Source organism: Lacerta agilis, chromosome 13, assembly GCF_009819535.1.
Source record: "Lacerta agilis isolate rLacAgi1 chromosome 13, rLacAgi1.pri, whole genome shotgun sequence".
NCBI lineage: Eukaryota > Metazoa > Chordata > Lepidosauria > Squamata > Lacertidae > Lacerta > Lacerta agilis.
In genome coordinates this window covers 35984119-36012015 of record NC_046324.1, presented here as the reverse complement: position 1 = coordinate 36012015, position 27897 = coordinate 35984119, and the positions used below count along the sequence as shown (strand labels likewise).

At 45.6% G+C, this 27897-nt stretch overlaps 1 protein-coding gene across 2 annotated transcripts in view; it reads right to left on the bottom strand.

Moving 5' to 3' along the window:
- Positions 1-27897, bottom strand: part of NTN3 (netrin 3) — a 109072-nt gene that overhangs the window by 50421 nt on the left and 30754 nt on the right. For both annotated transcript variants that reach the window (XM_033166876.1, XM_033166875.1), the window contains 2 exons: positions 24313-25324; positions 4849-5037 (listed from right to left, as the gene is read on the bottom strand). In XM_033166876.1, the coding sequence (XP_033022767.1) occupies positions 4849-5037; positions 24313-25279 (1156 nt within the window). In that variant the 5' untranslated portion in view covers positions 25280-25324. The remainder of the gene's footprint in view (positions 1-4848; positions 5038-24312; positions 25325-27897) is intronic.

Here is a 27897-nt window from a genome sequence, read left to right as displayed (position 1 = left end):
CCTGCTGGAGACTCAGCTTCCTGGAGACATCACCCACCCTGCTTTTCATAACCCATCACCCAATATTCCAGGCAGCTCCTGGAATGTCAAAACCTGCTTGTTTCCAACGCAGCTGCCATGGTGAGGCTACAAAAAGCACACGGTTGCTTTGGGGAAAGAGTGTGAACTCTTCAGGCTATGGGGAGACGGGACAGTGTAGAAGCAAGGCACACATGAATGGGACGCCTTGCCAACTCAGCTGCTTGGGTGATTAAAAATGATTAGCTCCCTATTTCCTAATGACCTGGCTGGGAGGCTTGGCTCGCTCCCCTGGCTGTGCCAGACCCCTGCTACATGCCGTCTGCCAGCTCTGCCTTCAGCTTTATGAGGCGCTTGTTAAAACTGTGAAGTTTCTCCTTGCTGCATCATCCACGTTCCATCTAAACCCCGAGGGCAGGTCAGGATTTTTCTAGGTAATGCAATCAGGCAGAGAGGGAAAGGGGTTTCCAGTGCAGCCAGCGCAAGGCACTTCTTCAAAGAGAAAGTGTGCGGCTCCTTTTGGCCCAGGGTGCGTCTCAGCTACAGACTGTTATGACCTGCCAGAGAATTTCTTCCAGGTGCAAAACATCCATAAACTAAAATATATTTGGTTACTGCAAAAATAACGCCGCCGCACCACCCACCCCAATCCTACAAAAACCAACTTAAGGGTCCATGCTTATACACTAAGAGCATTTAAAAACAACAGCCTATGACTGAAATGCTCTTTTGCATACAGTCGTGCTTTGAATGTTGAAAATTCACGTTTTGACTTGGGAGACAAGAAAAAATGCAGAGTGCGAGACTGAAAATGCAAACAGAAAACGTGAGCATCAGCCATCATTGCTCCCTCCCTATGCATGCTGAGAGCAAACAAAACAAAACAAAAAACCCTCTAACCGCTCACTTGCTTCACTGCTGTTCCCCCAATTTTTTAAAAATGCTTTATTCATATGGAACTTTTTGTGGACTGCAACAGGTTGAAGAGGGAAAATTTAATACACATACCTTGCAGCCATCATCCTGATGAAAACTGGCCACTTCCTCCAGGGCATTAACTGGCATTAATGGAAGTGTCCCTCTGGGTGCAAATAGCAGCTTCAGGGAGGAAGGATTTCTGGGGGCAGGGGGAGAATTAATGCTTCTTTCCCACCTGCTGGAGGTTTGATACTAGTCAGGGTCCTTCCAGCAATGCAAGAGAGCTTGTTCATATGCAGAGCAGAGCTTATGGGTGACTAACCTGTGGCCCTCCAGATGTTGGGCACCACTTTGGCCATTCATAGTAAACATAAACACTGAAAGAGAGACATGGACTAACAAGCTGTGGAATCTCAGCCACCTCATTGTGACAGTGAAGAGAGGAAACTGTCTCGCCGGAAACACTCTTGGCTCATATAAGGACTTTTGAGTTGGAGAACACGTGCCCCAAGTCTGCTTCCTGGTCCAGCTGCACATGGCCCGGCTCTGACAGCAGTGATGTGGGTTGGAAAATTGTTGTCAGAACCATTGCACTCTTTTTCCATGGAATTTCCCCCCCCCCCTCTATTTTTAGAAATGTGACGCTCATATAATTAATTAGTAACATAATGAATGAACACAAGACAAGTCAAGTTGGTCATCTGGGATGGGTGCAATGGCAGTCAAATCTCTGAATCAAAATTGTAATTATGTTAAATGAGGAGGTTAACCATCTTCAGTGCTTTTATGTTGTCTAAGTTTCAATAACGCTAACGGAGTGCAGGCTATTGATATGGTATTACAAGTATTTTAATAAAAAAATAGTTCTGTGTAAAGTTTTGAACTTGTTTTAATAGGTATGCACATCATTGCACTATATGGTTGGAATCCTAACATACTTCCTAAGGAGCAAGTCCCACTGAAAGAGTAAATATCCACAGGATTACACCAATAGAGTGCTTTACTGAATTTCCTCCCTCACCCCACCCTGCCCCTAAATTAAATATTTCAGTTCCCCTTCTTATTGGTGCTGGGAAACTTTTGATATTTTTTAAGAGGACATAATATTAGCTTTTCAGTTTATTAAATATTATTTAATTATATTGCTATACCACCCATTAACACAATCCTCTGGCAGTTTATAAAGTCATTAAAAATACAAAACAATATATAATAAAAAATGAAAACAATTGAAAAAGCTATAAACAATGCAAATTGACACATAAAAGTCAGTGCAACCACAACAGCATAAAATCAATTTAAAAGCAGAATAATAACAGCAAGGGGGAAATAAATTGGTGCTAGAGTTTTAAAATGCCAAAATTCCTGTTGTAAATTAGAAGGCCTGGAAGTGTACAAAGATCTCCGCCTCACCCCTAAAAGCCCATAGAGTGGGCACCAGGCCAGCATCTCTGTGGATGGCATTCCACAAATAGGGAGACAGCACCAGAAAGTCGCCCCCTTCACCACACTGGTGCCCAGTGGGACTGGTAGGGAAGTTGGCAGGGAGACCAACAGTAGGTGGAGTCAGAGCCAATGAGAGGCAGAGTGGAAGAGCCAAATAATTCTAGTGTTGACCCCATCTGCCTCCTCCTTACTGAGTTCTAGAAGGCCAATACTGAGACTAAGGAGGAGGAAGTTGATACAGCCTGTGCCACCCCCTGGACTGGTTGAGAAAGAAGGCAGGCAAGTGGGGGCTGGCAGAGGCCAGAATGAGGCTGGTGGGGCAGTGCCTCGTTCATTCCAATGGGCCAGCTTCCACTGTATTTACCAATCCCCATGAACCAGTTGAGCTTTCAAGTCCATTTTCAAAGGAACCTCATGTATAACCCATGCAATAATACTACCAGGTGCTTGCTAGATCGTGCATAACTGTTGCATGGAGAGGTTGTAGTTCGTAGATCTACCTATCGGCTGAGCCTGATAAAAAATCATCTGAGCCACCAAGGCCACCTGAGCCTCAAACCAATCATGATAGAAGATTCCAAACCGTGAGCCTGCTGGTTTTGGGAGAATGCAAGCTCCTTTCAGAGCAAGCTGAACATTGCCTAACTGGGCAGATGAACCATCCATTAATAATACCTGTCCTGCTTGGACTGAGTCCCAGTTTATTGGTCCTCATCCAGTCCTTTACTGTGCCAAGGGCCTCACCTAAGTGAGATGAAAGGGAGATGTAGATCTGGGTGTCATCTGTGTATTGGTGACACCTCAGGCTACACCTCTGAAGAACCTCTGCCAGTGGTTTCATGTAGATATTCAATAGTGTGGGAGCCAAAACAGAGCTCCGAGGAACCCTGTACAGTGGTACCTCAGTTTAAGAACAGTCTGGTTTAAGAACAATTTGGTTTACAAACTCCACAAAACCAGAAATAGTGTCTTGGTTTGAGAACTTTACCTCAGTCTAAGAACGGAATAAGAACGGTGGGTGTGCACCAGCAGCAGGAGGCCTCATTAGGGAAAGCGTGCCTCGGTTTAAGAACGGTTTTGGTTTAAGAACGGACTTCCAGAACGGATTAAATTCATAAACCGAGGTACCACTGTAGTGTAAATTGCAAGGTGCTGAGAAACATTCATCCATCCGAGTATAGACAGAAGCTAGCACAATGCAGGACCCACACCTCCCGTGCTAGGCACAAGGAGGGCATGGCTGATGGTATCAAAAGGCCACTGGGATGTCCAAGAGGAGCAATGGGGCTGCAGTCCCCAATCTCTCTTTCAGCAGGGGGTGACTGTGGCAATTTCTGTTCCAAAACCAGGTCTAAAGCCCGAATGAGAGTCCTATAAACATGTTCAATCACATCTCAATGCATTTAGGGCAACAGAAAAGAGTACTCCTCTTTATCACATTGCAATAATACGATAACTTCAGATGAAGGGTAGCTAATCATCATCATCATCATCATCATCATCATCTGTGGACAGCCTAGTATAAACCCACCACTAATGCACTATAATTGTCCCAACTGCATGCTGCAGAATACACCTGCCAGTCCGGAAGATCCCAGAGTGCAAAACCATCCTTGAGAGCCAGTGTAGTGTAGTGGTTAGAGTGCACCTTTCAGCTGTTCTAACAAGCATTCCATAAATATATATATTTTGAAAGAGGATGCTGAGAAGCCTGAATGAAGAAAAGAAATGCTAATTGCGGTGGATACACATTAACCCAGGGATAAGCTATACTGTGGGTTAAAAGCTGGTGATGCATGGAAGAAGCCTGCTTCTCATTTAAACCCAGACTCCAGATTAGTATAAATAAACCATGACGGGGGGAAGGAATTATTCAGTGCTGACAGAGCCATGTTTTCTTGCCTGAGAGAAGCACCAAACTAGGAAGTGCGTCTCCTTCACCTTTGGCTAGGAACTCAAACGTCCATTCTGAAAATAATTAAACTGGATTGTAAAGCAGAGATTGTCGGGTTTGGTTGAGGCACTCGCTTGTTTGCACTGGGGTCACTACTTCACTCTTTGGGGTGTGTTTCTCAATGTAATTTGACCTTCACATCTATCATTAACAACAGTACATTTTTATTTCCCATTAGGGCAAATTCCCCCCCAACCTCAGTCTTATCCCAGCTAGCCCTCACTTAGCTGCCTTCTTACACCTGGTCCAGGGATGGACCAGTCAGTCAGCTTCCTCCTCCTGAGCCTCAGTGTGGTCCTTGTAGAACTCAGCAGGGAGGCAGAGGACAAAACTAGGTGAGCTGACTCGGCCTGTCATTGTCCCTGATGCCACATGTCCTGTCTAGGCTCGCTGACTTCAGCCGTACCAGTCCTAATGGTTGCCAGCCATGACTTAGTAAACTGGCAAACTCCTAAGGGACTTAACCTCGTCCTTTCTCACAAGGAAGGTTGGGAGATGTTCTTGTTCCTTACCTTTGCAGGCTTTTCTGTCAGTGATGGATTTGCTCATGTCTCGGTAGAAGCCCTCTTTGCAGTAATGGCAGTGTCGCCCAGCAGTGTTGTGGCGACAATTCAGGCAGACACCCCCACTCTTCCGTCCTGAGAGTTTGTAGAGCTCCATGTTGAAACGGCAGCGACGGGCATGAAGATTGCAGTTGCAGGCTGTGCAAAGAAGAGATGGGGCAGGTCAAAGGAAGATCTGAAAGACCCACTCACTCTCCTCTTCTCTGTCGTACAAGTCAACTCCTCAATTTGCTGTTATGTCCCAACTGAGCAAATTATGGCTTCTGTGGCCCACCATTTGCCTCCAGCCCAGTCTTGGCATCCTGGTGAAGGCCGTGGTTCCCAATAAGTCAGTGTGGTGTAGTGGTTAGGGTGCTGGATTAGGACCTGGGAGACCAGGGTTCAAATCCCCACTTAGTCATGAAGCTCACTGGGCGATTTTGAGCCAGTCACATTCTCTCAGTCTAACCTAACTCACAGGGTTGTTGTGAGGATAAAATGGGGGAAGAGAACCACGTATGCCACATTAAGCTCATTGAAGGAAAAGTTGGATATACACGTAATAATAAATAAATAAATCTACCATTTGTAGTAACCATGATTTGCTCTATTTTGACACCACAGTAAACTATAGTTATCGCCAACCAGAAAGTAAGGGAGGGAACTACAGAGTGTGAGAGGAAGGGAAGAAAGGGGTGCAGAACTCCAAGGCACAAGTGCCCGATGTCTTAATGCATTGTTGGGATGGGGCATCTGAACCGAGTCTTTCTGTTAAAAAGAAAAAAAAATCATTAAATTTATTACATTGATTAAAACTATCCTTATCCTAACCCATTCCAGGCCACCCAAAATTCACTGATAGAAAACACTCAAGGTTGTACTTAAGTTCTACTCAGATTACATCCACTGAAATTCATGGGCCCAGGTTAGTTATATCCATTGATTTCAATGGGTCTACTCTGAGTAGGATTAACAATGCAAACAACTTTTAGAAGGGGAAAAGCTCCTCACTTATACACTTCCTCAGCACCGGCCTTCATTTTATACATCTCTATCTTGACCCATCCCTCTTCCCACCCCCAAAAATAAAATGGGGAGAAAATGGTCACTCCACTCATCTTGGCTCCTGCATCTCCCCCACCCCCATGCAAACCTGTTCCATCCAACGCCCCTGCCTAGTGCCCGTGAGAAGACCACCCACCTTGAACCGGGCCGGGGGGCGGCAGGGACATTCTCTCTGCTACTCACTGCCAGAGCTATTAAGGAGCACGGACTGTACCAGCTGCGACCAGGTTATGAAATGGAGGTGGGGGGTGCAGTGCGCGGAAAGAGGTAGCAGTAGCAGCAGCAACAACAGAAAAAGCTGCTAAACTCATTTTGCTCCTTCCCCCTCCTTCTGCACCCCTGGTCCCTCTTCCCATTAACCACAGAAACCAAAGTTTGGGGGGGGGGACAGGATTCTTCTGTGCAAACTTTCTTCTTCTTTTAAAGGGTAAACATACTGCCAGCTCCTGTTTAACATAATCACAAAAAGATAATGGGAACAAGGTCCCCTCTGGCTATATCCCGCCACCGTCCACTGCCCTTGCGGCCCCTGCCCTTATTTCTCCCTTCCCCGAACGAATCTTGGCCAGGGTGAGAGTTTTTCCAGGCGTGCTGTGAAATTCATTAATGTGTCAGCCCAAGATTTAACTGCTGGGCCTGCTTATCATTTGCGTGAAATTTCCTCTCGGCTAAGTCACTGCCCCCCCTCCACCCGGCATCCTGGCATGCTTTGCAGATCTCGCTGTTTCTCTTTGTAACAGAAGAAAGTGGGGAGGGCTGGGGATGGGGAACCCCTTGAAGATCAAACAGCTCCGAAGCACATGGGGGAAGACTCCGGGAGCTCAAATAGTTTCATGCTGGCTAAGAGCAGCGTTCCCCGTATCCCTTCCCAATTGCCTTTCCTAACTACAGAGCAAGATTTGCCTGGACAATAACAATAAACATATTTTCATAGTGCATCCACCCACCTGCCCGTATATATTAAACAAACACCTCTGTAAAACCCATGAAGCAAATCAGAAAGAACATGACAATAAATTCTCCTAAATGCCAGGCTCCAATTGGTGCACTAAGACCCACAAGGGGATTCAGTCCTGAGCTGGCAGCAGCAACCAGAATCTTCAGGTTGTGGCCAGGGCTTGCCAACACTCTGCTCCTGGTGATGCCTGCCCTGGGTCATCCTTTTCAGGGACTTCACTGAGAACCGGGGGATGCTGGAGCCACCATTTAAATCCCCCATGTGACTCCCCTGGGGCATTGTGGGAAACTGATTGAGGCCGCCATTTTCCTTTCCCAAAATGCCTCAGACCAACACATTGCAAGGCATTAGAAGGGCAGCTCCTAAATTAGACCAAGCAAAAGTTATGGGGCAGTGTGAAGGAGAGGATGTAAAACAGGGTCCCCTAGAGTTGACCCTGATCTCAAACCATTAAGGCATGTTGCAGCCACTAACACATGTCCAAGAAGGAGGACAAAGCAACACATCGCCCATCTACAGGGAGCGCAACCTGGACAACAGAGTGAGCAGGCACATACTGTAGGTCACCGTCTTCCCCACTATGGTAAGCTGAATTGTATTTCTATTTGACTTACAGAAAGCAGGTTATATCCTGTGTTATTCCTACTCAGGGTAGAACCACTGAAATTAATGGGCATGACTAACATGGCTCTATTAATTTTAAGGGGTTTACTCTTAGAAGGGCTTAGTTGGTTCCAACTCAGTAGTTCTCAGTTTGCAACTATAAACTTCAATTAGCATGTGCATTTTTTTGCAAATCTGTGTCTTCTTTTGTCCTGTTTTCCTTCTGGCGATGCATTTTTGGGTGATGCGTAAGTGGCCACTCTAGCTCTGGCTTGGGAGAGGCTCCATGCCTACCTTTTAATGGTTTGTTTTTTTTTAAAGGGAGAGCTTGATTGGGAAGAGATAACAGTACCACTCACAGATACTTGGCTCATTTCAGATTTTTAATGCGGACCCACCTAATCAGACTTCCCAAGACGATACATGAACTGAAATGCAACTACCCTCTGAAATTTGTACTTCTCTGAATTTTGCGCTGCTATTCTCCACCCCAAAAATGTTTATAAGCCACACGTATTAGGGGAAGGTGCGCATAAGAATGTATACATTCGTAAGAACAGCATACAAACATGCATTGTATTATGTGAAAATTGCTTGTAGAAATGAACTTCAGGAAAATTGCATTCTAAAATGTGTTTATTAGGAAAAATGTGCACTAAAATGCTGGTGAATTTTCACGAGAACTGAAAAAAAATAGCAAGCTGATGCAGAAATGTGGCAAACAGAACTTGAGGCTGGAAAAATGAGAAGCTGACAAAAACCAAAATAGACAAATGTGTCCATTCCCACTGGCACTTCTGGCTCACCACTGATTTATTACTGGGCAAACATGGTTCTTTCCTTTCCCTATTTTATCTTCACAAGAACCCCGTGAAGTAGGTTAGGCTGAGAGGCACTGACTGGCTCATGGTCAGAGAGCTTCATGGCTCAGTGGGGATTTGAACCCTTGTCTCCCAGGTCCAAGTCTGACTCTCTAACCACTACACCAGGCTGGCTCTACTGGTGGCTTGCTTCTTGCTTGGGGAGTGGCAGCTGGCACATCCCTCCTCCTGACCTGAAGTTCCCATGTACAGGACGTTCCGCATTCTGCTCCCTTTGTTAGGGAAGCCCTCAAGGACTATTCATCAGAGGTGAAGAGGTGAGATGGGAAGGAAGCATGGGTAAATAATTGCCCAGGCTTGTCTCATTGCCTCTGACTTCATCAGTAACAGTTTAGCTTAGCAAGGCCAGAGGCCAAAGAGGGGCTTAAAACTACTCACAGCAGCACCTAAGCAACAGGAGCACCATTGCAGTTGCACCAACACTGGAAGGTGCTGCCACATACCAGGTAAGGCCATTTGTCCATATAGCTCAGTATTGTCTACTCTGATTGACAAAAACTCTCCAGGGTCACAGACAGAGGTCTTCCAGTCATCCCATATAACCTGATCCTTTTAACTGGAGAGACAAGGCATTGAACTTGGGGTCATCTGCATGCAAGAGAGGTGCCCTGACACCACTGAGCCATGGTTCTTTCTGTAAAGGATACTTAGCTTCCTCCCAGACCAAAGGAGTATCTAGCCTGAGATTCTGTTCCCCCAAAGTCCCAATGAAGAGACCACATCGCAATCACATAAACCTTTGCAGGAACAATATATTTCTACATCGTCAAGTAAGTAATTCTTAAACTTTGGAGTCACTATTGACAAGTCCCTGCACTTCCTAGACTTATCATCTGCTAGAAAAGAAAGACAACCACTTTACGAGGACAGTCCTCTGCTTGGAGGTGTCCACTACATGAATTGTTGTCCAAGTCCAGTTTAAAGATAAATAGTTGGAGGGACCTTGAAGTCACCTATCAACAGGGAGCAACACCAGGACAGCAAACTAAGCAGGCACACACAGGTCCCCTAATCAAAGTCCTCTTTACTAAATTTGCATGTACCCATAAAAGAGAATAACATTTAGGCAAGCTTCCATCCTCTTGTTCAGTGGTGCATTCCCTCCTTTTTCTCACATGTTGATGGCTACTCTTTGAACAGGTGGAACCATGTAAACGAGGGTGAATATGGAAGCAACTGGACTGTGCTAGAATCCACAACTTTTATATATCAATATAATAACCTATATTAACAGCCAGGATGTGGCCATCTACTGAATCAAACCATTGGTACATCTAGATCAGGATTGTCCAGGAAGTGGGTCTCCAGGGTGTCAGGTGGGCATTTGTTCTCAGTCTTAGCTGCAGGTGCTGGGGACTGGACCTGGAGCCATCTGTGTACAAATCAGACACTCTACTGCTCATCTAAGGCCTCCCCGCTCCATGTTAATGATCACAGATCAGATAAAGTAAACGAGTGCATCTGATTCTTGAAGACAGATTATATATATATCTGCCTGGAACAGAAATAAAGCCAGAAATAAAGATATCCAATTTACTTTCTGGATCCACTCCGTCTGGACAGCTACAAGTATTTAGAGCTAACTAGAGCTCCCGCTGTTTCAGTTTGCACTGGCAACCTTTGCATGTAACCTGTGCAGGAGATATTTTCCATTTTGGCTGCTACTCTCTCCCAGAGGGGAAAGAAACTGTTCCAGAAAATTACTAAAGCTTCTGCATATGGCCTATTCTGCTCACCCCTTCTTGTTTTCAGATGACAGTAGCCAGGGACGAAATTCTGAGTCCCTCAAAGGAACCACAGTACCATCAATGGAAGTTGCAGAGGCCAGTTCTCATGAATGGCTATCAATGGGAGTCTTACTCAAGCATTCCTCAGGCCTTAATTGAATATCCAAGAAAGGGAGAGCATGCATGAGGATGCAAGCTCCATCCCCATCCCTAGTGCCCTCTGTGTGTTTAAGGGAGACTGTCTAAGGCAGGGAATCCTCCTTTACTTGTGGAGGTTCCGGGTTCCAAAATGTGTGGGAGCCCGTAAGTACAGGCAGTGGTGGCAGGTGCCCACTGGAACTAGTAGGGATGATGGTGGGTTTCCAGGTAGATGTAGGTTGGCTGAGGGCAGACTGAGGTTGGTGGAGTAATGCAACCATTAGCCCTAAATGGAAACAGAAGTGGAAATTGCCAATGTTCCCTTATTGGTCCAATGTCTAGAAGGGAAATCAATCCACTGAATGGCAATTGGTATTTGTTGTTGTTGTTGTTGTTGTTGTTTTTCAGTCCACAAATATGTGATAGTTAAACCCCCCACTTCCAGTTTAAACACTTCCAGTTTAAATTGTGTTTGCATTTAAATGAATGGCATGGGAATAATTAAATCATTAATTATGCTAAATCTGTAACTTACGTAAATAATTCTGAATTTATGTTAACAGCAGACAGTGAGAGATTAATACTGCGATATTTGGCAGAAACTGAACTGTGGTGGAACAGAAACAATCCCGATTGTGCCAAAGAGACAGATCTATATGGAAATGGCTGCTTTTGGACATTCCTTCCCCCGCCCACCTGTGTGTCCTGAATAAGATGAAGGTGAAGAGTTGAAAATGGCCTGATTGTAATGTAGGGAGGTGAAACTAGGAAGGAGTGGGAAAGACGAGTCTTTCTTGGTATGTACATGTTCATTACTGCTTATTGTATAAGAAGAGAGAGGGGTATGTGTAAAAATCAAGTCTAGTCTACAAAGGTAAAAATTGCACATATCACTCTGCTCACTTTTGACTCTGGCTCCTTCCACCAGAATGTGGCCCTCAGAAAGTTGCCCAGAAGGGAATGTGGCCCTCAAACTGGAAAAGGTGCTGCAACCCCTGGACTGGATGGACCTTTGGTTTAATCCAGCAGAGATGTTTCCATGCATCATATTGGTCATTAACCACTGTGTTGTTCTCTCAACAATTGCTATCATTAAACAGTAGATTCCCCCCTTCCCCACTTTTAAATCCATGAATTTTGATGGAAAAAAATAAGAATTTAGTCCACATCATGCATGTGGTCACACTGGCAGTTAAAAGGTTGCCACTGCTAAACCACATATACAATTGATAACACCTGGAGAGCAACACTGTGGCGGCTAGCAGTGTTGAAGCCAAAGTATTTAAGATATCTAGTAAATGCCAAACAATGTGGGAGGCATTGTTCAAAAGAAGCACAAAGCAGCCAGATTCTGCCATCAGTGAAGTCAAAGGCTTTTTGTTCGGCTGTTTGTTTTTTGAAAGATCACTCCCAAGGTTGGGGTAAAGCCAGTAGCTGAAAAATAACTTTCCTGCTATCTGTGCACATGCTAGAGCAGGAAAGTTATTTTTCTGCTACTGGCTTTACCCCAACCTTCGCCTAGGAAATTTTTGGAAATCAAGGCCTAATGAGACCCTGGAGAGCATGTAACGTACACATGTATCCTTTAAAGAATTCAGCTGGTGCATAGTAGCTGTCTTAATACAAAGAAATTTCAGAAATAGACTGGAAAGAGAAGTGGCTGAATTGCAACTAATCACCAAACTTAAAACCATGGAGAAACCTGGTCTGAACAAAGACATTGGATTCTTATCTCATTATACATAACAAAGCTATATTTTGCCATCTCACCCCTTGCCTTTCCCTGCAAGACTAATTGCAGCTGTTAAGAGTCGTCAACAGGTTTTCCACACCTATCAGCTGATCACCCATTCCCACCACCCTTCTGAGTAATACCCCTCCCCACTCCCTCACTATATTTAAGGATCTGGTGACTTCTGTTTCAGTGTATCTGAAGAAGTGTGCATGCACATGAAAGCTCATACCAAGAACAAACTCAGTTGGTCTCTAATGTGCTACTGGAAAGAATTTTCTATTTTGTTAGGAGATGGATGGTTTTGCAAAGACCAGCTACAATTGCAAATGATATGGGATAAAAACCTTAACAAATAAAAATGAAGGGCAGAATTAGGTTGGCCATGTCTCCTTTACAGACCACAGTTCTCTGTTTCAAAGGTGGAAAACCTGCACTCAGCAGATGCTGCTGATCTTTGAGCATCCCTGACTGTTGGTGGTACGGTGGGAGTTGATGGGAGTCGTAAGCAAGCCGCGGGAGCCAACTCCTAGGGGCTGAGGGGTCTTCAGCCACCCCGATAAAATATTTGAGGGGGCAGGGCCCCCAAAAGTTGATGGGCATTGCCATTCAAATGGTGTGTGTGCACTGCATCATGTGATAAGATTGTGTGGGGTGTGACTTACCTGTTCCCTCCCCTCAATAGTTTATTCAAGTTGGCATCCCTTGGCCCTGCCCACCACTGGCATGTGTGAGTGACCCTCATGAACTTTTCCCAGTAGGCAGTATGGCCCTTGTGTCTGAAAAAGGTCCCCTGTACCTGCTCTAGACCACCAGACCCGACTGTCAGCATCCAAGAGCAAATTAAATCCCAAGGGAGATTGCAGAAGAAAACAAGCAGCCTACGCGGGAGGGTTGGCATGTCTCCCTCTGATCCTTTCCTCAACATGACTGCGCTTGATCTTCCACCACGAAGCATGTCGTTTGCATATTCTTCCCTTTCCCTCCCAAGTCGAGGGGAGGAATAGCAGCTAAAAACTTGTGCTGCAACCACGAGCCAGTTTTTGTTACAGCTCAATCTCTCCCTGTCTCATGTTAATCACTAATTAAAGGCCTGAATGGTCCCTGCTGTTTGAGGGTATTAATAAGAATTTAATTGCATAGTTTCAGGCTAATTATATAGGAGCTCGCTTCCTTCCTCACACAAGGGCAGCCAATTTCTCTCCCCCGCCCCACCCCACCCCGCCTTTCAAAAATCACATGACCAATTAAACAATCACAGGTTCAATTAATTTGTAAATAATGGGCCAATTACATAACGCTGCAATTCTCCGCTCAGTTTCTAAAGGCTACCGACATCCGCCACCCTCCTCCCACAGGAATCCGTAACCTGCCGTCTTCCTCCAAGCATTACCGAGCATTAAGCACACTTACTGTCTGCGAACTGGCTGGGAGCAATTAGTCAATGGAACAGTCTCCATGAAATTCTAGAGCAGACGTCAATGCCAAAGCCACAACAGATCGGAGCTACACCCCATGCCTTCACTGGAGAAGTGCCTGGCTGCAATGCCTGCAGGGCAGGGTTGCTACTTCCGCCGTGTAGGAGGGCAATCCAGGTCCTGAAAATGCCACCACTCCCTCAACCACCCAAAACCATCTTAATGAAACCATTCAGTAATAAGCAGGTTCGGAGCTGCACACCATGTTTAGCTTGGCCCCTTTACCAGGGGCTGCCTTGATCGCACCAGTGGGCGCAGTCATTTCAGGGGGTGGCGTCGAAGTGAGGAGAGGCCACATTCACACCATACATTTAAAAGTGCCATGATACTATTTTGAAAGGCCACGGCTTCCCCTGAAGAATTCTGTAGTTCACTAAGGGTGCTGAAAGTTGTTAGGAACCCCTCCTATTCCTCCTACAAAGCTACCATTCCCAGGATGCTTTAACAGTTAACCCCTCTTCCCGAGGAACTCTGGGACCTGCAGCTCTGTCAGGGAAATAGGAGCCTTCTAATAGCTCTCAGCACCCTGAACAAACTACAGGATTGGCAAGCTGTTCTGTTTGCTTGATTTTTGTTTGAACCTATCAAGAATGTAGACGCAGTTGCAAAGCATGGAACCGTGGTTGGAATGGGAGGGAAATGTTGCGTGCCTCCCCATGCCCATGGTTTTCTATAAAGGAGACACTCATAAGAACATTAAGTCCAGGGTCTAAAATAATCTAGTTGCAGATTATTTTATGGTGGTCCATTTACCAATGCAGTTTCCTGTTTCCTATAGTGCTCAATCAGATGCCTCCAGGACCCCAAAAGAAACACCCCTCGTTCATTCATTGCCCCCAGCTGATGGTAGTCAGAGTAGCACAGCCTCTGACCAAAGGAACATAGGAAGCTGCCTTATACTAGGTCAGACCATTGCTCCAACTGGCTCAGTATTTTCTACACCGACTGGCAGTTGCTGTCTAGGATGTCAACCACGGTTCTCTCGCAGCCCATCCGGAAGGTGCCAGGGGTTGGACTTGGGACCTTCTGCATGCAAGACACTGAACACGAAGGTTGCAATTAACTGCTTACCTTTACTTCCATACACACACTATGACTATGAGCAGGGCAGCAGTGGCATGGAACATGGGGCAGAAATAGCTGTTTCTGACTTTTTTTATACTAGTTACAGGTAGGTAGCCATGTCGGTCTGCTGTAATTGAAACAACAAAATAAAAAATTCCTTCCAGTAGCACCTTAGAGACCAACTAAGTTTGTTCTTGGTATGAGCTTTTGTGTGCATGCACACTTCTAAGTGTGCATGCACACGAAAGCTCATACCAAGAACAAACTAAGTTGGTCTCTAAGGTGCTACTGGAAGGAATTTTTTATTTTTTATACTGTAAACCAGGGGCCAGCAAACATTTTCAGCAGGGGGCCAGTCCACTGTCCCTCAGACTTTGTGGGGGAGGGGATGAACAAATCCCTATGCTCCACAAATAACCCAGAGATGCATTTTAAATAAAAGCACACATTCTACTCATGTAAAAACACCAGGCATGCCCCACAAATAACCCAGAGATGCATTTTAAATAAAAGCACACATTCTACTCATGTAAAAACATGCTGATTCCTGGACCGTCCGTGGGCCAGATTTAGAAGGCGATTGAGCCAGATCTGGCCCCCGGGACTTAGTTTTGCCTACCCACGCTGTAAACCATGAAGGATGAAGGATGGTATATACAGGATGATGATGAAGATGAAGATGAAGATGATGGTTCAGGAGCCCTGTCCAGTTTCACACTTGACCATTCTAAAAACTGGGCTAAAGAAACCAACACTTGTTGCTCTGTATAAGGATGCTTTTTATGTCCACATGATTCTCCACAAAGCAAGTGCATGAGCAACTAAATCAACAGACCTGCCAAACTGAAAGTGAGGGAGATTTAGGTTCTGTCCCTGACATGAATGTTTTCACTATATGGTCAACCTGCTCCTAAGGTACGGCCAAGAAAATTGCAGTGTTTTAACATTTGTATTTTGATGATATTTCTTGATAACTGCTAGGCACAAAACAGGCTTCATCTTGCCCTATGTCAATGTTGATTAATAGATTAAATCTTTATGACTTTATTCTGTAAACTTTGAGCTACCCATTTCCAGCAACCTTTGCTTGCAAAACAATACATGTGAGCTATCTAGCAGCTCAGATTTAACAACGGCTGCCATAATCATCTGCAAAGTATCCCAAATCTTGCCAAGCACTCTGGTTAAGCACTTCTGGCTCTGGAAACCTCACGGCTGTTTTGGTCCAGAAGTATGAGCATGAAAAGACACCTGGTGCAGGCTGAGTTTGGACTTTGCGGCGGAACGCATTCTGAATGGCTCTCAAAGAGTGATGTTGCAAAGTGCTTTGCTTTGATTCAGCAAGCTCAGCACCCCAAATAGTTTAACTGCCAATTTAGAAATATTAATGAATATCAGGATGACACCGACCAGAATTAAAATAAAGTTGAGGGATCAGATATCAAAGCAGGAGGCAGATCATACCTAAATATAGTTGTCTGACTAGAGCGAACAGTCCTGACTTAGTAAATTCATTCTAAATTATTTTTAACCCTCTAGCACAGCCCAAGTTGCATTCTGGAACTATGGGTGAGATTGGGCTGTGTGTATGTGTGTAATAATTTCTCTGGCTAGCTCTGTGCTGTATCCCATTCCTTCTGAATTCTGTTTGAAGTGGAAAGATTCCTTAAATTAATTTTTAAAGCAGATCATGAAAAATTTGCCACAGCTTCATTTGCATTTTTTTAAAAAAATAATTTCTTGTATTACATTTGTTACTTGTGTTGTTTTGCTTTTGCAGTTTAATAATGCCTATACTGAAAAATGATCCTTTGAACTTTACTGGAAACTCCAGGGGTATCTCTATCTTACCTCTATGTTCTGTGCATCTTGACTCTAGTGAATACACAAGCCCATAAAGGCTGAAACCTTATCCACACTTATATGGAGGTAAACCCCCTTTGAATTTAGCTGGGCTTACTTCTGAGTAAAGCTGCAGAGGACTTGTGTTACAAGGTGAGTGGACTTTTGGACAAGAGAGCCAGAGGTGTGCTAAAGAAGAATAATGAGATTGCAGAGAATCTGAATGAATTATTTGCATCTGTCTTCATAGCAGAAGATGTGGGACAGAACCTGAACTAACCTGTGCCTGAACTAACTTTCTCATTAGGTAAGACTGAGAAATTGAGACAAATTGTGGTGGTGAAATTTGAAGTTCTAGGCATTATCAACAAATCACTGCATTCAAATGGGATCCACGTGAGAGTTCTAAAATAACTCAAATGTGAAATTGCTAATCTGCTAAGAAAAGAAAGCAATTTGTGCCTAAGATCAACCTTCACACCTGAGGACTCAAAAGTGTCCGATGTAACATCAATTTTTTTAAAGGATCCAGGAAATTACAGGCAGAGTAACTTAACACCTGTTTCAGGAAAATTGGTAGAAAGCACTGTTAAAGATACAATTACCAAGATCAGAGAAGAACAAGTCTTGCTGAAGCAAGATGGCTTCTGGAAGGATAAGTCCTGTTTCACTAACCTCTTATGAGTTATTTAAAAGTGTCAACAAGCATATAGATAAGGGTGGTCCAGTCAGCATTATATAGTTAAGACTTTCATAAAAACTTTCAATAAAGTCCCTCATCAAAAGCTCCAGAGTAGCTTAGCACTCCTCTCATACATGAGTAACTTTATTATGGAACAGGAATCAGAAAGCAGGAGAAAACAGACAGTTCTCCCGATGGAGGAATATAGAAATCAGATTCTCCCAAGTATTGCTATTGGGTCTGGTGGCTTTTTTTAGTTTTTTCAAAAATGATCTGGAGGTGGGGATGAGCAGTGAGGTAGACAAGTTTATTGATGAGTCCCAATTGATCAGGGTGGTTAAAAGAAGAAGAAATTGTGGAGAGCTCCCAAAAGATCCCTCCAAACTCGGTGAATGGGCATTGAAATGGTCAGTGTGATTCAATATAAACAAGGGTAAAGTGATGCCCACTGAAACACAAAATCCTATCATAGGATAGAATTCAACTACCTTTTACTTAGAGTAGACCCACTGAAATTAATGGACCTAAGTTAGTAATGTCCATTAATTTCAATGGGACTAGCAGGTGATTCCCTCCACAAATTCACTAACTAGCAGTGACTGGCAAGGAACAGAAAACCTTGGCATCATGGTAGGTAGCATAACAAGGAAGCAGCTTAGCCTGGGAGCCTATGAAGGTGCTGTACAGCCCATCCTGGTTCTCATTCAGGCCCTGATCCATGCAGGTGTTTCAATGCACTTCTCTCTTCTCTTGACTACACAAAATAGTCGAGCACTTGTGTGAACCTCTTTTTTTGTGTGGCTGGAATGTAGCCTGCAGTTATAAAGAGTTGTGTATGTTGCCCTGCCTACCTTTTGTCTCTGGCTCCCCCTGCCCCACTATGTGGCACCCAGAATGCTGTCCATGGGGTGCTTCAGGAGGGAAAAGGATGGATCAGGGCTACCTTTTCTTCAATTGTTGCTTCCATATATTCATTGACTCCATTTTCCCCGGCGAAGGTGGCGGTGACCTTCCCAATGGCGACCATTTCCCCACACCACCCGACCTGAATTCCGACTAGAATAACATTATATAATCATGGGCTAACATTATGTGATTATATAATACATGGCCTTGCTCACAGAGGATGAGAATGGGAAACACCCATCTTTGCCACCAGCAAACGAACCAGCGGAAATGAGGTGACCCGGGTTATAAATGTCTCCATTTTCATCTGTGAAATGTCTGAAGGTATAATAGCTGTGTTTGTTTTTAATTTTACAGCCCCATCTACAAGCCCTTGTTCCACAGAAAACAGGGAGCATCAAACCGCAGTGGAAAAGGCTGTTTTTCTTGATGCATATCTGGCTCATGCCATAAGTGTGGAGGAGGAAAGCGTGTTCTTACAAGACTTAGAGGTATATTATTAGGTGGCAAACGAATGCTGCATTAGGGGAGGTGTGTTATTGTTCAGTCCCTGCCTCTCCAGTAGACCCTAGTTTCTGTTGTCCCTGTTAAATTCTGCCTTTGTTCAGAATGTCAGCCTCCATACATACTCACACAAAAACACCCATCTCTTCCCCAAGCAAGGATCAGAGTCCAAGGGCCCATTCCAACCAGGCAAAAGCACTCAAGGAGGGCATGAAGCAGAGCCAAGGAGAAGTTGTGGCCTGGAGAGAGTTCTGAGGCTCAGACACAGAGGCCGAGGGTGGTGGGCACATTCATCCCCTAGGTCTGAGGCTCCCCACTCACATAAAGGCCCCCTTCTCAGGTAAAAATTGGTCACTCAGCCAGCCTCAGATTCGAGGCTGAACTGGTTGAATGTCCTCTGTTGGTGGGCCCTTGTGGACCTACCTGGTGGTGGCAGTGAAGCAACCACTCTGTGAAGTGCTCTGAGCAGTACCAGAAAAACTGGCTCTGAACTGCCATTTTAATTTCCTCTCAGTTTCCTTGACATATCACTCCAGGATATTGTAGCCTCAGAGAGATGCTGGATCCAGCTCTCTGGTGCCGGTGGTGGAGCTTCATGCTCTGGCACCGGGGGGCGGAGAGCATGTGGGGGGAGTGGCTGGCGTGCATCCCGGCAGCATGGCATGCTGCCTGCAGGGACATAGCAAGCGTCCTGGGGGCGTGGTGCCCAGCGCGGGCGGTGAGCTGCCGCGATGGTGCACCACCGGGATCACGCTGCCGGGGGCGGGGCGCTACCCCGCACCCCTCTTCCTCCGCCAGTGTCTGGTGCTGCTCAGAGAGGCAGGCTATATATATATACAGTGTATATATAGGGGTGGGGTGAGGTTCCAGTGCAGACATCCTAGGGCCCTGGTGCCCCAGCATCTGCCCAAAGATGCCAGCTGCTGACACCTGCCCTGTAGCTGTATCATCTCTCTTCTCTGTCTGCATTCATCTCCTTGTGGCAGAAAGTGTCTCCACCATATTTTTGGAGCAAATCCCATCTGAACTTAGCACTCTTCATCAATAAATATTACCTTCTATTATAATGATCTGAGCTGACCAAAATATTCAGAACAAAAGAAATTGCATCTCTTTAAAAAGACATATTCCATTGGAACATCTTTGTAAATGATTTGGAGGGAAGGGAAAGAGATTTCTAAAAAAGATTCTGGCAGAAATAATTCAGGCATCCTGACACGAAGGGACAATATGATCACCTAGACTATCCCTTGCACTGGCAAGTTTCCTTAGCCCTAAACGTTCCCAGCTGAACAGCTCATCCGGTCTTCCTTTTTTTCAATATTATAATAATAATAATAAAAGAAAATTAAGCTGCAGACAACCAAAGGTTTGTGCCAAACACACTAAACCCACAACTTGGAAATGTGCCCAAACCACAAATGTACTGAATCCTGAAAACTGTTCAGATCCAAGTTGTGTTTTTTGTTTCAGTAACCAGACACATTTTCGTTTTAGGAAAACATGCACACAAAATTTCATTCATGCCACCCACCAATCTTTGATTAAATTGGTACGGTCTCTCTTCGACACAGAGTTTGCCATGCTGTCCCAGAAGAAAATACCGGTAATGAATTCTCGTTCTCTCTCTCTCTCTCTCTCTCAGAAGCCTCACACAAACACCATCCCAAAGACCTGGGAATGTTAAATAATCACAGCTTGCTGTCCTATGACTGGCTGTAAGGGCTGGTCGCGTTAATGTCCTGTCATGAGCCACAGTGTTCCACTGATGCACTGAATGCTGTGAGAATGGAATGCTGGACTACATGGGCTTTTGGTTTGATCCAGCAGGGTCCTCCTTGTGTTATTTTTTTTTTAATGTATACACCACTTGATTGTTAAAAAACAAGCATAAAGTCATTTACAAAAATCTAAAAAAATAAAATGGGGGGGGGAGAATCACCACCAAATAAATACTAAAACAGATTAAAGTTACTTCAGTTATGTTCTTTTGTGAAGAAACACAGGAACACAGACAGCAGCAACCTCATACCAAGTCCAATCATTGGTCCATCTAGTTCAGTATGGTCTACACTGGCTGGCAGCAACTCCCTAAGACTTTAGACAGCGGTTTACTTGCAACTAGGGATGGATTGGTCTGTAGATTTCAGTTTTCTCAATTTCTATTTTTTCTAATCTTAAATTCGGTTCTCCATATTTTTGCAGTAATTTGCAATAAAGAAATGAATTTAATCTTCATGAAAAAAACCCAGCATTTTAGTGTTAATTCCTCCTGATACACACGTTTGTATGCAATCTTGCCTATTATACACATTTTTGCAGAGCAATTTGCCACAATATAATGGATTTTTATTAATATACACATTTTTATGCAGACTTTACCCTCTGTGTGCATTTTTTTATACATTACTTGGCTGCAGAACTGCACTGCAAATCTGAAGGAAGGTGAATTTTAAGGATGTCTGCGTTTTCGTTGGCACGTTGTTTTGGAAAGTGTGAATTTGGTAGGTTCACCTTTAAATCAAATTTATCAAATCAAATTTATAATCAAATTTATCCCCCATCTTTTCTCTTGATCCTACCTGGAGATGCTGGGGATTGAACATGGGGCCTTTTGCATGCTAAACAGATGCTCTACCACGGAGTATCTTTCTTTTGGAGAGACAGAGAGAAAGAAGTTGCACAGGTCCAGCAACTCAGGATTTTGCAACTGTACTGACACATTTATACCAAGTCAAATGCAGACAGAGAGGGTGTGTATGACAAAGGCAGGATAGGGGAGTGCTGAGACTATCCATGTCAACAATCCTAACTGTGTTGACAGGATACCTCAACCTCTGTGCCCAGCCTTAACACCTTTCTTTATAAAGTGTCTCAGTTGTCTAGGTGCTGCATAAGGAATAAGGAAATGCAAGTGTCTCTGTCTGCAGGTTTATGATTGAAAAGGAAAAGAGGACAGAGAAGGAAATGGCAGACAAGCAAATTCACCCTTGCACCAGTAGCAACCCTAAAATATAAATATAAACCACAGAACATGAGTGCCAGATGTCAAGGGGCAGTGTTGTGGCAAGGGGCAGTATTGTGGCAAGCAGAAATCAAGCACACACACAGAGCATTGCAACTAATGCTGCTCCTCTTGATGTCCACTCCAGAATGGGGAGGCTGTGACTCTCCATTCCTGATGAGGAATGGTTGGGGGAATTGGGTATGTTTAGCCTGGAAAAGAGGAGCCAGAGAGTAGATATGATAGCAATTCTCAAATATCTAAAGGGCTGCCACATGGAAGATGGAGCAAGCTTGTATTCTCCTGCTCCAGAGTGTAGGACCCAAACCAATGGATTCAAGTTACACAGAGATTCCGACTGAACATCAAGAAGTAATTTCTGATGGTAAGAGCTGTTCAACAGTGGAACAGACTCCCATTGGAGGTGTTGGACTCTCTTTCCTTGGAGGTTTTTAAGCAGAGGTTGGAGGGCCACCTGTTATATATGATCTAGTTGAGATTCCTGCATTGCAGGGAGTCGGGCTAGATCACACTTGGGGTCCCTTCCAACTCTACAATGACACGATTCTATGAATCTGCTTCCTTCCAACCAAGCAAGAAACTATGGTTGTTCTTGTTTTTTAGAAGTTGGAATTCATTTCACGCTAGCTGTGATCTGTGAAGGTCTCTCTCCTCCAATTTTTTAAATTGAATTTATGATTATGCACGTTACATGAGATAATAGTTGGAAGCATCCACCTCAGCCTTGAGAGTGAAAAGCAAGCATCAGTGACAACAAACAAACAAACTCCAACGATTAAATATGGAACACACCAGTCAGAAATTAAATTATGATGGAATCTACTAATCAGTGTGGTTGAGGGAAAAGGAAAGTTTTAGACATTCTCATTGCTGTGGAAGATGCAGCTCCTCCAGAATGAAAGCTGGGTGATCGTGGCGCAGTTGTTCTAACAGTTCCAGGTAGGGTTGGAGAAGACTCGCCCTCTGAAAACCAGGAGAACAACTGCCGGTCAGTGTAGACAATACTGAGCTTGATGGACTGATGGTCTGCCCAAGTATAAGGCAGCTTCCTATGTTCTCTACCCCTGACCCCACTCGACATATGTCAAGAAACTGAGGTAGAAACACCTAGCAAGGCAGAAGGTTCTAGACTTGGAATCACTGGTGAGGGGGAAGGGCTGTGGAAGGGGATCAGTGGAAGAGGATCCGCCTTGCACACAGAATGTCCCAGGCTCAATCCTCAGCATCTACAGTTAGGGCTCAGAGAGACACCTGCCTGAAACCCTTGAGAACCACTGCCTGTCTGCCTAGATTGTTCAGTAGTCTGACTGCATGAGGCAGCTTCCCTACAGTAGACTCAGCTTCCAGGTGCTGCTCAGAGAGGCAGGCCACAAACTTTTTTTAAAAAAGGTTGGGGATCTACAACAAGCACCAGCACTGTGGCAGTGGGGCCCCAGCAGCCGCCTGAGGGTGTTAGACGCTGGCGACAGCCCTGCAGCCACATCATCTCTGCAGCAGTCACATCTGCAGAGCCACACAGATCTTTGTGGCAGAAGTGTCTCTGCCGCACCACATTTGTAGAGCAATCCCCATCAGTTTGCCTCCCTTGGCTAATTAAAAGGTCTGGCTAATATATTCTGGAACCCAGAAGGCAGCTCTCAGAATGTCCTGCAAGGTTATGACACAAATTCCCTCGGTCTGTACAGTGTGTGGCACAGGGTAGCCTGGGCTAGCTGTAGAACAGTGTTGTGGGGTGGGGTGGGGTGGGGTGCGGGGACTTCCCAGGCGGGCCCTCTCCCTTTAATTGGTGCTAATTGCTGCATCTGTTCCTGCTGGCCGGGGAGATGTCATGGTTGAAAGGCACAGAGGGGAACGCTGGAGGAGCTAATCCGGCTTTCAGCCGCTAAGCCCCCTTTCGGAGGCGTGTGATAGAGGGTCTCTTTCACAGAAGGCACAAAGCCTGCAGGAGGAAAGGGAGAAATAGGAGATGGAGCCGACAGGAAAAACTTTCACACGGCAGCTCCGCTAAGCCGCCTTTGTGCCGCCGGACCCGTCAGGGGTGTCTTAAAGGGACACTGCTTCTCTCCTCCCCAAAGCCCTACGCCTGCATTCCTTTTTTCACCTCTTGTTTGCCTTTTCAGTCCCATCTGCCAAAGGGTTGACACCGACAGGGATGCTGAAGGGGGAAATCTCCCCAAAGTGTTTGTTGAACTAGCTAGGAGGGGCATTAGAGGGAAGCACCAATGACTTTGAGAGACTTTGGGCCAGGTCTCTGCTGAAATTTATCACACTCCTCGGCCTTCCCTGCATTGAGGTTGAGTTTCCTGCAGTTTCCTGAGCTGCTTTCTGCTGAACCCCTTTATTGATTTGTACAAACAGGGTCATTTGAGAGCTGACAGAGGTGCAGGCAATACTTAGTACAGTTTCATGCCACCAGAGTTTTCTGCTGTTGATTCTGCAGTTCAGTCCTCCTTAGTACTTAGCAGTCTGGACAGAGGTTCAGTGACATCAGAATATGTAAGACTCAGCTGGGCAACCTGGGGTCCAAGGGCCTGATTCCCATGCAGATCCTGGTCTAATTTCATTCAGGTGGCAAGGAAGGTAAATGGAGTGTCAGCACTGCCCTGTCACTTACCCACCCACCCACCTACCTACCTACTGCCTGCCCTGCTGCTCTCCAGCCCCCAGGGCACTGTATTGAACTTTGATTGCTGCCATTTGGTCAATGCTGCCATTTTGGTTTCCCTCCACAATGAACCAGAGGCTGCAACCATTCTAAACCAGATAGCAATGTACAGCACCAGGTCATAGGAGGCGATGGGACACAGAAAGATAGGAAATTCTCTTACCTAGGCACTCGTTAGCCTCCCTGGCAGTGGCCCTTTGCCACGGACGGTCGTAATGGAATGGTTTGCAGCGGTCGCACTCAGGGCCCTCCGTGTTGTGCTTGCAGTCACACACCAGCTTGCCTTCTTTGTCCTTCATGCAGCGTGAGGCATGCCCATTGCACTTGCAGCGCCCCCCGACCTGAAACTCGCCCACGGCATAGTAGTACGAAGAAGAGCTAGCCCCGCCATCCTCGTCCTCGTGGTCCCGGCCCCCTAGTTCCCGGAACAAATGGGGGCGGCTGAAAATGACCCGGATGTCAGTGGCCGTCACCCAGTCCTGAAGGACGGGGCTGTTGTCAAAATCTTGGGCTGACGGGCGCCCATCCAGAGTGCTGAAGGCAATGAGCCCTCCTGTCAAGGGGTAGAGGTCTGTGTGCCCATCGGTGCACAGAGCCTCCTGCTCGTTTTGTTTGGTGACGGTGGCTTTGTTGGGCTTGCCGTAGATCTTCCGGCACTGCGAAGAGTAGTACTGATAAGGCACCCATGTTTTGCCGTAATCCATGGACTTGAAAACAGCAGCTGACTCTGGACGGGGAGAGCAGAACTGCAGACTCACGTAGATCACCTCAAACTTCTTGCCCAGGGAGAGGGTGAGGGTGATGTTCTGGGGCGAATGGTGCAAGGTCTCTGAGCGCCAGCAGGTCATATTTGCAGCAGTGTTGAGGTCTGTGAGGTAGGATGCTGGGTGAGCTTTCCGGGGGTCTGAAGAGTCACAGTGGCGGGTCGCTGGCTTCCCGCATGTGCTGGATGCATGGACCTCCTTCCCAAAGGCGGCGTTGACAAACTCTGGGATGCAGCGGCGGGGTGCCCCTTTTTCGTCATAGCAAGGGTCAGGCGGGATCTGTTGCACCGCAAAGGGGTTCACAGCGTGAGACAGGTCTAGCCCGCAGGCAGTCAAGAGCAACCACAACATAGACAAGGGGTCCATCCTCCCAGTGAGAGATCTTCAAAAGTCACAGAAACCAGCTTCTCTCTAAATGAAAAGCAAATGTTGCGTTAAAATGGTTCCAGTTGTTCACTTGGGATGGGGACAGGAGCTCAGGCTGCAATATGTCTCTGGTCTAGAGGAGGGAAACACTAGAGAGGAAGGAAGCCAGGCAAGCTTGCAAATATTTCCAGCTAATGTCAAAGATTTGGAGGAGTAGCTCCAAATCTTCTGCTGCTTAGGATAGGACAGGAAGCAATGGGTTCAGAATAGTGGAAGGTTGAACATTAAAAAAAATGCTATGAACCTGCAAGGGCAATTCAGCAACATCACAAAGAGCTCAGGGAGATTGTAGAACCCCCTTCTTTTGATGGTTTTTTTCCCCCCTTGGGGTGTTGCAGAACAAAAAGGATATCCTTTTTTGAGTTTCTCTGCATAAGCTGTGGGAAAAGAGTCTTTGCATTCCTGCTGTGAGCTACAGTGGGAATGGAAGAAATTTGTGAAGAGACTATTTGCATCTTGCTTATCTGTTTAACTGAGGCCAGGATTGTCTCTTAGCCAGTTATTTATCAGAGCCAGTTTGGAGTGATTAGGGTGATGGGCTGAGGAGAACTGCGTTCAAGTACCCATTATGCCACAAAGTCCAATTGAGACAGTCACCTTCTCCCAGCCTGGCCTACCTCAAAGGGTTGCTGTGAGGACAACATGAGTATGGGGGGGGGAATGAACCATGTACACTGCTCCAAGCTCCTTGGAAGAAGAGCAAAACAAATACTAATAAAAATAAATAAAATACTATAAACTAACTTTGCTTTTGCCAAAAGATGTAGGCTGTGCACAGCCGAACAAGAATGTCTACATAGGCACAAGGTGAAGCTGGGTATAATGTGGATTGTGGAGATAAGATTTGTAATCATTTAATTCATCATCATCATCATCATCAGACTTTATTTGTGTAGCCAACAGGCCCTTGCAACTAAAAATACAGATAAAACACTAAAGAAAAACCAGTCAGGTACACAAGTGTATGAATATACTAGTAGATCATATGGAACCCCCTAGGCTAAATGGCCATTCTAATAGTGACCTCGTACTCAAAGAGTCAAACGGTTTTCTCTGTTATCATTTCTGTTTCTACTAAAATAAGGTAAGGCAATGAGGCCCTAATTTGGCGGCCTAAAATGGTCAGTAGAGATGGTAAGATTCTCTCATTCCTCATGGCTATATAGATATGCCGATAGAGACAAATATAGGCCTCGGGTGCATGGGCTAGTCATATATACCAAATTGTCTTTCAAATTGTGGCCCTTAGTCTCATTGCCAAGACTCAAAACTCACATTTCCAAGTGTGGAAGTAGAGGCATGCCTTAAAATGAACCACTGCTACCGTACCACTATCCTCACTCTCTCATTCTGGATAGTAGCACAGTTTGGGGAGGGGGAAAGAAAGAGCGAGAGACAGAGAGAGATGGCAGTGATAAGGTGACCCATCTCAAGGCATCCTGCCCTCCTGCCCCTCCTGCTGCAGTTGTGGGTGCTGCACATCAGAGCACATTTGATCCTGTAAAAAGGTCCCTGCAATTAAGTTCCTCGGTCCCAAGGTCCAACTGCAAGCCAAAGTGGATGGTCCCCCAGTCAATCGTAGCTGGAAATGTTGGGGTAATGGGGGCCAATAAGAATCATGAACAGGTGAGGGAAAGAATTGGTACAAAACAATAAGAACCCACATACAGGCATGTAGATATGCATGGAATTCATTGCGTATGACCCTTACAGAAGCCCCTAATGTGGTTCAAGGCTGTGCCTCTGACCGCAACCTCAAATAACTGGAAGAGGCATAGCTTGATAGTCTGACTCTGTATAAGGCGGCTTCTTTTGTTCCTGCATTGTCAGTGCTGGAGAGCTGCTGCCAGTCAGTGCAAACAGTGCTGAGCTAGATGGGCTGGTTCAGTAAAAAGTTCCAACCTTTTACTGAACCAATCAATCTGCATCTGGCTCGCTCCTTGCACAAGGCTCTAGTTAAGTGCCTCCCCCCCCTTCCCCTCCCTGCACATTCCTCTCCTCGCTTTGCTTCTTTTTAACTCTCCCGCCCTCCTCAGTTCCTCCAGGTGCCCTCCTCCTCTCCAGAGGACAGTGTGTTCCTGCCACATGCCGGGTGAAAATTCAAAGGTTTAATTAGCTCCTAATGCCCCCAGTAGGGAAGCCAGCCAGCTTCCAAAACCCAGCATCCCACATCAAAGGCCGAGGGGGAAGGTGTGAGCCCAGCGGGGCTGATCCAACCCCACTGGGCAGCTATTCTCTGGAAGGAGCGATGCTTGTTCCCACCCACTGCAAAGCCAGGGCAAGAGTTTACTCTCTGAATGGGATGCTAATCAGGCAATTTCCCGCCCGCCTTCATCCTGCTTCGGGTTCCCTTTGAGCGGCTTGTCCCTTAGATTATGGAGCAATGACAGTTACTAATAGAGGAAGCTGGGTTGGGTGGGGAGATCCCAGGCTTCCTAGCAGCAGTTAAGACGGCTTCTGATACATTGTCTTCAACCTGAAGTTAAGAAGCAGGCTGTGGTTCCTGCCTTGGGCTCAAAAAATAAGCAAAAAGGAAGGAGTTACAAAGCAAGACGTCT